This window comes from Pelophylax lessonae (genome assembly GCF_965119305.1).
Source record: "Pelophylax lessonae genome assembly, chromosome: 5".
NCBI lineage: Eukaryota > Metazoa > Chordata > Amphibia > Anura > Ranidae > Pelophylax > Pelophylax lessonae.
Genome location: NC_138772.1, coordinates 273,637,836 through 273,654,689, shown reverse-complemented (window position 1 = coordinate 273,654,689; position 16,854 = coordinate 273,637,836). Strand labels below are relative to the sequence as shown.

General features: G+C 42.1%; 1 protein-coding gene across 1 annotated transcript in view; it reads left to right on the top strand.

Moving 5' to 3' along the window:
• Positions 1 to 1,285: 1,285 nt before the first annotated feature.
• The window catches only part of MOCOS (molybdenum cofactor sulfurase), a gene marked incomplete at its 5' end in the record, with an annotated part of 544,533 nt that continues 528,964 nt past the window's right edge, over positions 1,286 to 16,854 (top strand). The window contains one exon of the mRNA XM_082258939.1: positions 1,286 to 1,580. Within this exon, the coding sequence (XP_082115065.1) occupies positions 1,286 to 1,580 (295 nt within the window). The remainder of the gene's footprint in view (positions 1,581 to 16,854) is intronic.

The window sequence follows — 16,854 nt, the reverse complement described above, 5'->3', positions numbered from 1 at the left end:
GAAGAGTTGGAATAATTCTCCCATTCAGCTGCACTACTTCTGCATAACATTTATGGGCAACCTGATTAGCAGGCGCTTCCAGGGACAATATAAATTACCTGGGACAGGCTCCTATTTGCCGGGACTGTCCCAGGAAAAAAGGGATAGTTGGCAAGTATGTCAAGTGATAAGAGATAATATAATCAAACGGTGTGAATAGTAATTTAAATGAATAAACATAGATCAAAAAAAGTCCATAGGTGATCCAATAACAGTGCACAAGTCCCAGAAAGGTGATGTCAGAGCGGAAGGCTTGAATCCCCAGATAAGGTAGGAATACACCCGTGATAACACAATATAAGGTGGCAGCTTACCAGAAGCTAAGGCCTCCAACTTAATGGAACGGCCACACACGCTTAGATGTAAGACCAAGTGTATCGCATCTTTCAGGAATCAGGGAATCAAAAATGCTCTGCTGCACCATGCAAGGCTTAGGACTCCAAAGAAGATGTCACATATGTATGAAGGGAAATGAAAGGCACATAGCGTAATCCCATTTAAAACACATAAGACGTTTATTAACAAGTTGCACTTACAATGAGCCGACTAGGAATAGGCACATCAAAAAACGAGGCAAACCGCGGCATCCCGCGTGTGTAGATCAGAAAGCTGGCGTCTAGGGGGTGTGACAGCTGTGCATCCGGTACCGCCCAATTTTGTGATTTGATAAAAATTTTATAGCCTGCTGCACATCCAGTTTTTGTTGTCCGAAAATCCGTAATGGGCTGTCGAAAGCACTATACTAACAATCCGAAAATCGGCAGATCGTTCATCGGACGAAATTTCCCTTCCGATTTTCGTATCGTGTGTACGGGCTTTAGGCCAAAAATTCACCCAAAAACGCCTAAATGTGAACGGAGCATCTAAGTGCAGGAAATAGTGATCTGGGAGGCATTATATAAGTATATAGATAATTTATTATGCATGGGAATTTGGGTTTCCACATTTGCTCGATATTCTATGTATTATAAACACGTTACCAGTCTTTCCATGTGAGGTACAACTCTCTTTTCCAAATTCTAAAGGCATTGATGAGCACGGATTTGTACATGCCTCTCTAATAGACTGTACAATGCTCGCACACTAGAAGGCTGTGTTATAACAAGTTTCACATGATACAACACTGAACTGAATTGATTACAAAGTCACACTAAGCAACTTCCACTTTATTAGACAACGTCTATCAACCCCGCCCCAAACCCCGCCCCGATCCAGCCCACTCCCACTCCCACTCCCTATAGAATCCATGGAGTTATGTAAGTTGTGCCATGCTCCTGTCATTGTAACCCCGCCCACTGAGTGTTATTCCCTTCCTGCTTCCCAGCCATACACATTCCCAGCACACACTTTGACCCACCAGTTTATTATTTACAGACTTCGTTATACTTTTATAAAGGAGAGCAAACTGACAAACAACAGGGACAGCATGGCACTAGAAGATCTCCTCTCCTTCTCTAACTTCCAGAAACTCTGTGCAGATGACTATGGCTATGGAGGCACTATCAGTGACATGAGAAAAAGGGAGTTCAGCAGGATTGGAGGTAAGATTTCTCATACTAAAAGGTAATCAGAGAAGCTAAACAAACTCACCCAACTAGTCAGATTATACTGATTACAAGTGTTATGACATGCTGCACATGTAGAAAACATATTCATCTGTCCAAAGAGCTTCTGAGTGTGTATACAGTATGTGTATACTCACACACTAATATATAGTATTTGCAGGCTTGCTGCATTGTTTTCCAAGTGGACAGGCCATTCATTTAAGGGCATGTTCACACTATAATGCACATATGCAGCTTTAAAAACACTTGCTTGTTAGCATGCAGTCACATGCGTTTCTGTGCGTTTACGCATGTTATATACATTTTTCTGCATCCTTCTTTTTATTTATTTTTTTTTTTTAGGCATGTTTCCTCTACTATTTTGGGTCAGAGATGTGTTGCAGTGAGGTGTGTTTATACACATTTCTGCGCGTTCCTGTGCGATACATAGCAAACATGTTGTAGTACAACGAACATCTCTGGAACACATATAAACTCAGCATTTTAGTTTGAATAAGGCTCCATGCACACTAGGCTTAAAAATGTCATTTCCCCTGGCAGAAAAAAAAAAAAAAACGCTCATATAAAACTAGTGTTTTTCGTACACCGTTTAGGAGAGTTTTCAGTTTTTTTTCTGCCAGAAAGCTCCAATCAGAAATGTCCTAATGTGCATGGACAGTAAAGCCTCGTACACACGTACCGATCGTCGGCCGAACGATCGGCCGTCTTTTGTCCAGGGCTGTCGTGTCTGTTGAAAACTGCAAAAGACTGCACACTTATTTTGTCGGCCAACAACAGCCGACTGCAGAAGTGATGTCATGTGATGGTTAACTTTCCTTTTTTTTTCTGAGCATGCCCAGTCTTGCAAATCTGCTGTCTGTCGGCCGAAATCTGTACTGATTGGCGAACAATCGGCCGTTCTGGTGTTGGCCAACAAAAATTTTAATGCCTGCACGACAGATTCTGTTCGGCCGAAAATGCGCTGTCGGTTGTCGGAAGCATCATACTAACAAGCCTACAATCGGCCGATCGGTCGTCGGCCGAATATTTACGCCCGACAATCGGTACGTATGTACGGGGCTTTAGGGTTACATTGAGCTGCTTCTACAGGTAAAACAAAAAAAAAAAACTCCTGTAGGAACCGCGATTTTTAAAGCCAGTGTGCATGCAGCCTAATGGCTCATACACATTATAAGAAAATCGGGCAAATTTCCGTCTGAGGACCTTTTGTACAGTTTTATTCTGAACAAAAATTTCCGAAGGGACAACCCCCAAAATGTTTCTTGTATGGGAACAGAACAAACAATTTTCATTTTATGTGTACTAAAGGCTGCATTTTTCATACTAATTTTCCTTCATCAGTTCTGATTTGCAGTGAAACAACAAGGGAAATCAGATGATAGTTTGCCCAATATTCTTATAGTGTGTACCCCACTTAAGACACAATTACTAAAACTGGTGAGTACAAGATCTGGTGCAACTCTGCATAGAAACCAATCCGCTTCCAGGTTTTATTGTCAAAGCTTAAAGCAGTAGTATCCCCTGTGTAAAAAAAAAAAAAAAAAAAAAAAAACCCTGCAGGAAAATTGCATAATGTGCTAGTATGCATTGCATACTAGCACAATATGAAATACCTTAGAACGAAGCCCCCACACAGTTGCCCGGACACCGCTGAGGGAGCTGACATGTTCCCTCGGCATCTCTTCTGGGTTCGGCGGCTCCGTGGCCAGAGTGAGTGGCCGGAGCCGCAATGACATCACTCCCGCATATGCGCGCGGGAGTTCACTTTCCAGCAAGGAGCTCTGAAGGTCCGGCAAGATATGCCGGACCTTCAGAGCGCATGCACCACTGGTGTCAGCGGCTGCATGCAGGGTGAATATCTCCTAAACCATGCAGGTTTAGGAGATATTCATTTTACCTACAGGTAAGCCTGATTATAGGCTTACCTGTAGGTAAAAATTAAAAAGCAGAGTATACTACCGCTTTAAGCGAACAAGCTGAAGCTAGAAGGTGATTGGCTACCACGCACACTCTCCAGGTTTAGTAAATAAACCCCACAAGGATTGGGTTCTGTTTCTCTTATTTGGGTTGTCCTGCAGAAATGTATACTTATAGAAGCCATACTCGTGAACAATGGGTCTATAGTCAACAGCCTATTCAATCGATATACTAAACACAAGGAGGTGTTAGAAGTTAAGAAATAATCGTAACTTACTTTTATAAATTATCAGTCGTATCTCTGGTTTCATAATGTAATCTCATAATCCTATCAACTGAAATCTGTATTCATGAGCAAGTATCTTATTGCTGCCACTGGCTCTCTGCTGTGACCCACCAACTCTCCCCCGTGCTCACTGGAGCGGTGGGTTGTGGAGGACGGCGGCTCGCTGAGGGCCTGAGGCAGGTGCCGGTTTAGGCAACTGGGTGGATCCCAACCATATGGTTGTAACCTTTCCCCTGTCTAGACTGGCTATGTGACATCAGCCGACAGTGGAGTCCGCTGTCTTCTGAGAACAGGTAACAGGAGTGCAGAAGAAACTGCATTCGTGTGATCCACAGAAGTACAGCCAAACAGGCTTTGACTCTACTTTTCCTTTAAGGTTGTTTGATTGTTTGCAGATTTGGTAAGTTTGAGATTCGCATTGATTGGATAAAAAATTTGAAGCGTGTATGGCCATTGTTAAATATTGTACATGTACACAAACTCTGTATCACATGACAGGCTCCTGTTCAGAAGCCAAAACCGAGAATTGATGGTGACAACTCAGTCAGTGGACTGTAATCGCGCTCTCCGAACACAACTTTAGCCCGCTGTAGATGCATATGTGTGGTGCCTGGATGTTAAAGCCCACCTCTACCTGTGGCTATATATATATATATATATATATATATATATATATATATATATATATATATATATATATATATATATATATATATATAATATGGGATCGACCGATTATCGGCAACACCGATATATCGGGGGCCGGCCGATATGTACTTTCCCTGATATATCGGAATCGGCCTTTGGATTTACCGATATTGCCGATATTTAGGGAAAGTGCTTGTACCGGGGTGATGCCTGCAGCTAGAGGCATCACCCTGGTACCGGTGTCCATAGCCGACGGTCGGCTGACTTGTAATGACAACCGATGCGGCTGAGAAGCCGCTCGGCTGTCATTACAAGGAGCGGGAGGGGATGCCCCCTCCCCTCCTGCCGCCTTCTGTGGCTCGCCCTGGTCTCCTGTCCCACCGGGAGATCCAGGGATTCTACCTCCACAGCTGCCGAAGAGAAGACCCGGTGTACTGCGTCTCCATGTAAAAAACCCAGAAATTATGTCATGACATCACTTCCGGGTACTCGGCGCCAAATTCAAAAAACTGACAGCATTCAAAACAGGCAAAATTTTTTTTACATGTCCGAAAATATCGGCAGATACCGATATCCGATGACCAAAATATCGGTATCGGCATTTAAAAAAACGATATCGGTCAATCACTAATATATATATAATATATATACACACACATGTAATATGTATATATGTTTACACTGTCAGCAAGAGATTGAAAATTCAAGCAAATCTTGCAATTTAAAATTTAGGTTTAACACTTTAATTTCTTCAAGTATTTAAACATTGCATTGCTTAAAAACTCCAAAATGTTATAGGTTTTCTGAAAGCAGAGATCATGTGGAATAAAATAATGGTAGTTTCAAATTTTTATTTGACATAATTGCTTTACTTTTTATCAAATCTATATTTTCGGTAAAAAAAAAAAAAACACTCTTAAATTAATTTTTGGGCGCCCAAACATAATATAATACACAATCATTTGTTAAAAAGTTAAAAGATAATGTTAAATTAAATAAATAGATACTAAACATGTTGAGTCTTAAAAAAACAACAGTACCTAAAACTGACCATAAGTGATGTCTTAACCCTTTGGCTGCCACCAATGCATGTTACAGCAGCCAGGAATGAGTAACTCTGAGAAGCTAGCTGACAGATGGAAGCCATCTCTTCCACAAACGCCAGGAAAGTTCCCCTTCCCTGTGTGCAACTTTGTCATTTTCGCCGGGCTCTGCACTCCCAGGAGCAGTCCCAGGACCAGCATGGCAGTTGCTGCTGGGTAGTGGGGAAGGAAACCAGAGAACATCCATTTGCTGATGTCTCTACAGTGTAAGGGTCCTTGCACACAGGCTTTCCACCCAGCGGACTCAGTTTTGCTCAGCGGAGGATCGACTTGCAGATCCCCGCTGAGCAGGCAGATGACAGGTCCGTCGCCGCTCACTCTGCAGAGATGGACCTGTCAGATCTCCGCTCTCCTCTATATGAGATCGGATGAAAAGGAGTTGATTGCTCAGGCTGTCAGCAGCTCGCTGGGAGACTGAGCCGGGTACCGGTCTAGGCATGTGGGCGGATCCCGACTCCATTGTCACGATCTTTCTCGAGTCTGAACCGACTCTGTGATGTCAGCAGACAGGGGAACTTCAGCCTGCTGTCTGCTGAAAATGGGTCACAGGAGTGCAGAACAAACTGCACTCCTGTTATCCACAGAAGAAGTACAGCCAAACAAGCTTTGGCTGTACTTCTCTAATGGTACCCCAAACACGCTGCGATTTTGCGAATATTGTCATGCGACAAAATACCTTAAAATTGCAGCAAAAAACGCAAATTCAAACATGCATGGCTCTGCGCCAAGATTTGGTACATGAGCTTCTTTGCTGCATTTTTTGAGCTAAGGCCCATTAAAGAAAAAGCTGAAAAAGTGCAGCAGGTATCGGTGCAGCGTACTTAGGTGTGAATGGAGCCTTACACATGAAAACTTTAATTACAGTACACTTGTTACATACTGCCATGCTGGAATGAGAACAATAATTCTGGGTCCATTATTTATGGATTTATGGTTAACTCTAATCTGATGACCTGTAGGCGCTTGTAAAGCAACGCCTATGGAAGATTTAGGATATCGATGTTTGGCACCCTTTCACGGGCACACTAAATTCCAAGGCTTGTGGAACCGCACACAGGTGGTTATGAGTAAGCGGCCGTTTGTGCCGTGAAACGCGTCAACCTTTGGACTTGTCTGTTCCTCACACTGTCTGTCTGTTTATGAACTTTGAAGAATAAAGAAACAATTTTGCTTTCATCTACCTTGTGTGCGGTTCCACAATTTCCATTGCGCATTTCCGGATGGCGGATCTAACCAGCACCAGGTCGGGCTAACACACCTGAGCGGCTTCCTTTCTCTTCAGTATCTACAATTCCAAGGCTTGGCATGTTGAGTATCCATTTACTCCAGCCCACATGAGTGCCCTCATGGTAAGCGTTTTCTTATGCTAAGCACTCGGGGAAGAGGTAGGAGCGTTTGCGGGGGACCCGAGTAGAGGAGGATTGGGGATGCTCTGTACAAAACCATTGCAGAGAGCAGGAAAGTATGACGTGGTATTAAAAAAAAAAAAAATAATATATATATATATATATATATACACATACACAGTATCTCACAATAGTGAGTACACCCCTCACATTTTTGTAAATATTTTATTATATTTTTTAATGAGTCAACACTGAAGAAATGACACTTTGCTACAATGTAAAGTAGTGAGTGTACAGCTTGTATAACAGTGTAAATTTGCTGTCCCCTCAAAATAACTCAACACAGCCATTATTGTCTTAACTGCTGGCAACAAAAGTGAGTACACCCCTAAGTGGAAATGTCCAAATTGGGCCCAAAGTGTCAATATTTTGTGTGGCCAACAATATTTTCCAGCACTGCCTTAACCCTCTTGGGCATGGAGTTCACCAGAGCTTCACAGGTTGCCACTGGAGTCCTCTTCCACTCCTTCATGAGGACATCACGGAGCTGGTGGATGTTAGAGACCTTGCACTCCTCCACCTTCCATTTGAGGATGCCCCACAAATGCTCAATAGAGTTTAGGTCTGGAGACATGCTTGGCCAGTCCATCACCTTTACCCTCTTTAGCAAGGCAGTAGTCGTCTTGGATGTGCATTTGGGGTTATGTTGGAATACTGCCCTGTGGCCCAGTGTCCAAAGGGAGGGTATCATGCTCTGCTTCTGTATGTCACAGTACATGTTGGCATTCATAGTTCCCTCAATGAACTGTAGCTCCCCAGTGCTGGCGGCATTCATGCAACCCCAGACCATGACACTCCCACCACCATGCTTGACTGTACTCCTCACCTGGTTGCCGCCACAAACACTTGACACCATCTGAACCAAATAAGTTTATCTTGGTCTCATCAAACCACAGGGCGTAGTTCCAGTAATCTAGGTTTTAGTCTGCTTGTCTTCAGCAAGCTATTTGCAGACTTTCTTATGCATCATCTTTAGAAGAGGCTTCCTCCTGGGACGACAGCCATGCAGACCAATTTGATGCAGTGTGCAGCGTATGGCCTGAGCACTGACAGGCTGACCCCCCCACCCCTTCAACCTCTTTACCAATGTTAGCAGCACTCATACATCTATTTCCCAAAGGCAACCTCTGTATATGACACTAAGCACGTGCATTAAACTTCTTTGGTCGACCATGGCGAGGCCTGTTCTGAGTGCAACCTGTCCTAATACCACTCTCTGATTTTTACCAGTACCAACCTAGTGTAGGTGTCTGATTACCGCCAGTGTGTAAATACAGCCATTACCAGCCTGCTACCAGTGTCTAATACACATAGTACTTGTAAGTACTAGTACTTCCCTACTACATGGACCTGATTATAGAAAGTACTAATAAGTGATTTTGGACCCCAAAACATATTTTGCTACCCCTTTTTGAGTATGGAGATACCACAGATGTGAGACCTTTTCACAACCCAGCTGAAGGGGCCCAAAATTCAAGCAGCACCCTCACGCTTTGAAGAGGTACAAATTACATATCTTGTTTCTTGACTACCTATCCTATTTTCAGAGGCCCTGAAGTGCAGGAACAGCAGAAACACCTACAAAGGACCAGATTTTGGAAAGCAAATAAGCTATTTGCTCAAGGAAAAATTAGTCTTTTGAAGATTTCTGGAAATTTAATGACAAAAAATATGGGATCATCAAAAGACTGACCATTGCTCTTCGAAAATACTTTGGAATGTCTGTTTTTCCAAAATTGGGCATTTTGCAGATGTTTCTTCTATCATTGTACTTCAAGGCCTTTGAATTTACGATAGGTAGTCAGGAAATAAGATGCGCAATTTATGCCTAATAAAAGCCTGAAATTGCTCCTTGGATTATGGGACCTACTACAGCGATTCCCCCCTTCAATCTATCATGAATTCTTCTACCAGCCTTATCCACCCCTCAGCCACCACACCGAATGATCAGTGCTGCCCTTCACTGCCAATCCCTCTACTGGTTTCTGATTGCACAACAAATATATTTTAAGATACTAACAACATGCAAAGCCAACCACAACTCTGCCTGCGCTACATCACCAACCTCCTCTCCAAATGTCACTAGGGATGTAACGATATCAAAATCTCACGGTACGATACAATTTCGATATTGACCTCACGGTACGATATTTATTGCGATATTGTGGAAAAGCTCATGGTATTGTTAAATAGCTCATGATAGTGTTTGTGATGATAATAGCAAAAAAATACCGACATTTATTCTGCTTTTGCCAGTCAACAGGCAATTTATTGTTGTATTTATGGATCCATGACAACATAAAACACTGATTTGTTCCGCGGGGCTGTGTTTACTCCTCTTGCTTTTTGACGGACACCTGTCCTTTTAATATTGTAACCCAACCACGACGATATCGCGATACGACCACGACGATATCGAGACGACCACGACGATACGATATCACGATATCTTCGATATCGTTACATCCCTAAATGTCACCCAAACATTCTCTTTGCTTTTCCCAAGACTTCCTTCTACCTGGCTTTCTGATCACCCCCCTCCCATGCTTGTCTCAAGGGCTTCCCTAGAGTCCCAACCCGTACAGCTGTCTCCTAATTTGTTTGTTTGTCTCCACCTTTTATGTGATCCCTAAAAACCTCTCTCTTCAGGTTTGCCTACTCGGCCTCTTCTTTAAAACTGAACTTTTATTATCTACATTAACTCACAACAATGTGTTGAGTGCAAGTTGACCATTACAGTGTGTTCTTTACTGATGCTTAGGCCTCGTTCACATGGAGCGTACTAAAGCGTTCACCCTTGCAGGATTGTATTTACCCACTGACAGCAGACAGGTAAAATCGCCTGGTTGCATCCAGGATGGGATATATGTGTGTCCTAGATTTAGACTGTATGTTGAGTTGTTCCACTAGGGGAAAGTGCTGAGTTCTCAAGTGGTAGAGGTATCGAGACCAGCTGAGGTGAGTTGGCTCATTAGGTTCTTTACAAAAACTCCCAGCATGCCCTAGAGAAGGGCTCCATCCTGGAACCAGTTTGTTGCCTGTGTAAACTGGGGAGCGTGAGACCTACTTGTGCAGTGAGACAGCCTGTGTGGCAGACCTCTCAGACAGGGAGGTAGGTGCTAGGGGCAGCACAAGGCCGCATCTAGTTGTTAGCTAGGGAAACATCCAGTACAGTGAGTGGCCAAATTGGCAAGGGTTTATTTTCATGTTTTTTTTGTTTGGTTGCCATTTATGGTTTTGTATATAGTGTAGATAAACCACACCTTTTTGTTTTTCACCTTTAAAACCGTATGCTGTGCCTCATTTGTGGTGTAGTGAACTCTTCCAGGGGGTCACACACACCCACTGCCAAGCTAACCCCCTCACACCACACAGCAATGCAAAGGTGTTCCATGCATCCTCATGCAGGTAGTCCCGTTGATGCCAATTGGGAAGCTGCACAGACACTGCTCCCAATCTGACATGTATGCGGCAGTGGGTGCATGGACCTGCATCCCTCTGTCTGGTTCGGAGCCATGCACACGTAAAGATGTCAGATTGGGAGCAGCATCTGTATCCATATAGCCACAGAGTCCCAATTGACATAAATGGGACAGTCTGGAACACCTGTGCATCTCGGAGCTTCAGTTCTCCCTAAATATATAAGACCATTTAAATCTACCTAAGGGGGTCATTTATCGCTGCAGAAATTGGAGAACCTGAATCATGGGGGTTGTATGTATCCCAAGACGTAGTTAAGAAAGGTTGGAGAACAGCCATGTATATCCATTGTCCTTTGCTTATGACTGTGTACTGACAAAACTTCTTGACTATCTATATTGCCTTTTAGCTATATACTGTTGTATTGCCAAGCTTACACCCCAGTAGTCTATTAGATCAACAAATACACCTATGGCTACCTGACGTAATTCTCTTTCCATGCTAATTTGCCAAAACATACTCAGTCATGCATCCTGCAATTGTTTTTTATTTCTGTATGTACTGTATGTATTTGTCTTTGTTTTGGATGGGATGCTTATGTTACTGTTAAAGGACAAAGGCTTCTGGCTGTTTATTTCGATGCTACTATAGTTTAATATACCTCGGCTCCACCCATACTACTACTGTTGCTTTCAGGAAAAAACAATGTGTCCGCTTTACTTGTGCTGTATGTGAGGTGTGCAGGAAAGCAGACGTTGCAAATGTAGCTCTTATATGAGAACAAGAGAATTATGATCCTGGTAAACAGGACTGCTGTTAGAAACCAAGGGGCCCCATACAGACAGCCTGACTCGAGGCCCCATACAGACAGCCTGACTCGAGGCCCCATACAGACAGCCTGACTCGAGGCCCCATACAGACAGCCTGACTCGAGGCCCCATACAGACAGCCTGACTCGAGGCCCCATACAGACAGCCTGACTCGGGGGCCCCATACAGACAGCCTGACTCGGGGGCCCCATACAGACAGCCTGACTCGGGGGCCCCATACAGACAGCCTGACTCGGGGGCCCCATACAGACAGCCTGACTCGGGGGCCCCATACAGACAGCCTGACTCGGGGCCCCATACAGACAGCCTGACTCGGGGGCCCCATACAGACAGCCTGACATGGGGCCCCATACAGACAGCCTGACTCGGGGCCCCATAGAGCCAATACTTCAGTTATGAATGAACACAATATGTGATCTGTAACGATCACTCTTTGTGTTCATTCAGGAAAGGAAGGGGCTGGTAAATTTAACATATTTACTGGACCCTTCCACCACACTCAATCATGAAGGATCCTCTTGTGTACTTGCAGCTGCTAGCGAGAAGAAGAGGATAGAAGCCATCAGCACTGCGGGATAGGGGGGCATACAGGGGGGCATGAGCAGCAGGGGGAAACAGATGGTGCACAGGAAAAGTGATCAGTGAGGGGGGGAATTACTGGAACTGATCCTTTGATTGACTCTCTCTGCCGCAGCTGAAAGCCAACGGGAGAGAGAGGAGAAAAAGTAAGCAGAGAGAGCAATACGATTGGCAATAATTGTTTCCATTTGCAATAGCAATAATTTGTTCCATTAATTGCTCACCTTCCTTGCCCACATTCGATTCACCCTGCTGCCTGGGCCCCCCTGCTGGCCCAAACCCTTTACAAGAGGACTGGTGTTACCTCCCTATTTGTGGCCCTGCTGGTAAATATAGTACCAAACATCTGAACTATTGATGGCAACTTCTGGGATCTAGAAAAAAAAATGAATTGCTTTTATAAATGGCTGGCAATTTTAGCACCATAAATATTCTGACTTACTGGCTTTAATACTTGAGTCACTGACCTGAAATGGGTCTGCCGATCAGTACAGTTGGAGAAGAGGCAGAATTGCTCTGCTTGCTTATTTTAGGCCATTGGCTCAGTAGTTTGGGAGTGAAGAGTGATATACTGTATAGTGTTATTGTATTTCAAATAAATTGCATACCTTGAAAGTTGAAAGGAATGAAAGAATAATATGTTGCATACAAAGATTTTTTATTATCATTCAAATATTTAGACAGTAGCTTCAGTTTTTGGGGTTTAGAATGAGTGCAGAAATGTTTGTATTTGCTTTTTAAACCTGTTTGTTGGACTGTTACAAGATCATCGCTCCCAACTGTCACTGATTTGGAACAAAGTCCCCTCTGTTCCTCTTTCCTCCTCATTTGTCCCCTCATTTGTCCCTCATTTTGGTCTGATCTATATAGTTGTATATGAAAGTGCCAAACATTTCATCCAATTTCTAAATTGTTCTATTTGTAAATTTGATGGACCACTTAGGAGAATCAGTGTGGCAATAGTGAATATTCATTCTCTATTGTCACACAACTGGGTGGGCTCAGGGCGCAGTGCAATAACCAGATCTTCAAATCACCATAAAGTGGCAAGTGCTCTGTAATCTTCTTATATAAACTGCTTAAAAGTAGTGCTCTTCCACCCATGAAAAAAAGGGGCCACTCACCAAAAGGCTAAAGACCTCCAGGACCCAACTTGCTAAACTTTAAAATCAGTTGAGATACCCTCCAGTAGGAAATATCCAAATCACTGAATTTCCCCCCTGGGCTGATAATAGGAAGGTAATATAAGAAAAGTCCTGGTAAACAGGCAAAAATCCGCGCTTAGGATTAAAATAGTTTGGCTGCAGCCTACCTTCTGAATATAACCCCAAGCTAGGGGGCATATAGAGTATATAGAAGAGAAAGTGAAGGTATATTGCACTTCCAGAAATCACTATATCAAATAGGTGTCACACAACTTTGATAAGCAATAATTATATTGTTATTAAAGTGACAAAATGTGTAGTGTCACCAGGATATCAGAAAGGTGTCTCAATGTGCGTCAATAAGGGTAATGTGAATGTATCACTATATATGACTCTATAAATAAATAATCAGAGAATAGTGAATCCATAAATATATCACTGTGAATGGTTCAATAAATAAATAATCAGAGAATAGTGAATCAATAAATCCTCAATAAATAAATGTACCAAATGAATAATACAATATGCAGTAAAATAACTAAATAAATAAACAAACTGTAATATAGTGACTGGGTGTGTATACGACTGGTAAATAAACAAAGTGACTGGTGCAAGGTGCAGTGTCACTAAAATATCAAGAAAGTGACACAATGTTCATCTATAAGTGAATAATAAATATATCACAGTGAAAAGACCCAATAAGTAAATACTCAATTAAATAGTACAGTAACAATTAATTAAATAAACCAAGTGGCGTATAATATAGTGACTGAGTGTATGAGTGTATATGTATATATATAATATATACGATTGATAAATTAAAGTGACTGATGCAAAAGTGACCAGGTGCACAATAAACAAATGTCCATATAGTGAATAAATACATTATGATTGTTAAGAGTCCCAAAATTGTGGATCTTGGGGTATTCCAATGGTGACTTGTGCAGGTGAGGAATCAAAAGTGCTCCCCTCTCAGTAAAGACCGTACTCCCCAGAAATAGGTACCCCTATAGGGTAACAGGCGTGGTAATACTCAAGGTAAGGATTCCATCAGGTCGGGGACCTCAGTAATGGTAAATCGAGGTATCCAATGACATCCTCCCCACGGGTGCAGGGTAATGGTTTCCAATATATACACTCAATCAAATGACATCAGTAGATAATGGGTTAAATGGGGATCCGGACCATATAGAGGAAGGAAAGAGCCTGTATCGTGAAGTATTGTTTCAAATAAAGCATTTATTGTTAATAAGAAAAATACTCACAATAAAGTAGTAAAAGGCAAGTGTGGAATACTAGTAACAACGGCCGCAACTTCCTCATTTTGCGGTATACTTCCAGAACGCTATGCGTTCCAGCCGCCGGAAATGCGTTCCAACCAACAGTGGAAGTGACGTAACGACACTCTACACGTTTCGTCAGATTGACATCATCAGGAGCAGCCTGATCAAGTGAAAGTAAAAGAAAATCCCAAATTTTGGATTGTCGCTAGAAAAGTAAGAGGGGGGGAATCTTCCAATGGGGACCCTAGTTGGGGGTCCCCAAGAGATTTCTTTAATTTGCAGGGATTTCCTCTTGCTTCCTGTTTGGCTAGGGGACAGAAAGTGAAGGTAAATCTCTCCAATGGGACACAGATGGGAAAATAAACTATACAGGAGTTATAACACTTCCTTTACCCAAAGTAGAAAAAAAAATGTTTTGCCTTTAGTTCTACTTTTAGAATGATTGGCAGACAGCTATAATATAGTACTAATGGTAATACAATTTTAAATGCTTACCCTCCTTACCCACTGCTTTTTCCATACCTCAAACATAATGTAAATTATTGTCTGTTTATTTTGTGGTTTACCCTTTTGTACAGTGCTACATAATTTGCTAAATAATCCATAGCAATAAGAATAGATGGATAACGTAGATTCTTTTAACCATTAGTATCCCAGTTTTACTGATTGCCGAACCGCATGCCCCCCCCCCCGCATATATACTTTGGCAGGCAGGTAAGCTGATTCAGGGGGTCAGCGGCCGTGATTGCCGCCTGGGAACCTGTGATCATTCCCCGTGAAGAGAGAATAGCGGCCTGCTTTCGTAAACACAGCAGACCGTTGTTCTTTTAGGAATCAGCACAGAGCGCCTGTGATTCTTCTATTTAGAAACACGGGTCTCTGTGTTGATTCCACAAGCCCATCCCCCTCACAGTTAAAAAAACACCCCCTAGGCATACACTTAACCCTTTGATCTCCCCTGAGTTAACCTCTTCCCTGACAGTGTCATTATTACAGTAACAGTGCATATTTCTAGCACTAATTACTGCAAAAATGTCACTGATCCCCCCAAAAAAAATGTCAGTTAGGTTTCCGATCTGTCCGCCGCAATGTCACGGTCCCGTAATAAATAAATAAATAAATAAAAATGACATCCTTCCCCTAACTTTTGCGCAAACCAATCAATATGCACTTATTGTGATTTTTTTTTTTTTTTACCAAAAATATGTAGCAGAATACAAATTGGCCTAAAATGATGAAAAATTTAGATTTTTTTTTTTTTTTTTTATTGGGAATGTTATATAGCAGAATGTGAAAAATATTGTTTTTTTTTTTTTCAGAATGGTCGCTCTTTTTTTGTTTATAGCGCAAAAAAGAAAAATTGCACAGGTGATCAAATACCACCAAAAGAAAACTATATTTGTCGGGTAAAAAAAGACATCAATTTTATTTGGGTACAGCGTTGCATGACTGCGCAATTGCCCATTAAAGTAATGCAGTGCCGAATTGCAAAAAATGGCCTGGTCATTAAGGGGGTCAATTCTTTTGGTCTAGAAGTGGTTAAAGTACCAGTTGTTGGAACTGTCCTTAACAAACCAGCAAGCAACATTCATACCAACAAAGGTTTGTTGCAGTCCTTTTCTTTGATTGAATTTTTGCTTATAACTTGTTTCATGAAAGAACAAGCAGAATGTCTTTATACATTAACATTGCCAGCCTTCTGCCACAGAGGTCAATTATATTCATAAACCTTTATGGCACTACCTTCAAGCAGTTTGGCACATAATACCTTATTGACTGAATTCTATTTACCTATTAAATACCCTAGCATATTCAGTTATACCTCCTGCAGTTTGTTACCTTATGTAAGTAGCTCAGAGTATTTGTTTTGTAGGTGATGCCATGTCCTGCTAGCAATCCTGTCGCTGGCGGCAAATTGCACGGGGCAGTATCACTAATGGGACATTTACTTGTTCCTACAGAATATAATATTGATAAATATAATTAAAATGATGTGTTTGTTACCTGTCACTGCTGGTAACTCCCAGGACTTTCCATCATACCATACGGTTAGTAAGTACAGTCATGTGAAACCGTAAATTGTTGTTTGTTTTAAATTACATTTTAAAGGCAAACATTGGCTCTTCATTCAAACATACCCTACAGATAGAGGTGATATACTTAAATAAAACACAAGAAACACTTGCATTTTCAATCAATAATTTAAAATTATGAATGGATGTAATGGCGTACTGTGAAAAAGAAACTATACCCTTGGCCTAAATACTTAATATTCAGTATCTCACAAAAGTGAGTACACCCCTCACATTTGTGTAAATATTTTATTATATCTTTTCATGTGACAACACTGAAGAAATGACACTTTGCTACAATGTAAAGTAGGGAGTGTACAGCTTGTATAACAGTGTAAATCTGCTGTCCCTCAAAATAACTCAACACACAGCTGTTAATGTCTAAACCGCTCGCAACAAAAGTGAGTACACCCTAAGTGAACATGTCCAAATTGGGCCCAACTAGCCATTTTCCCTCCCTGGTGTCATGTGACTCGTTAGTGTTACAAGGTCTCAGGTATGAATGGGGAGCAGGTGTGTTAAATTTGGTGTTATTGCTCTGAGTCTCTCATACTGGTCACT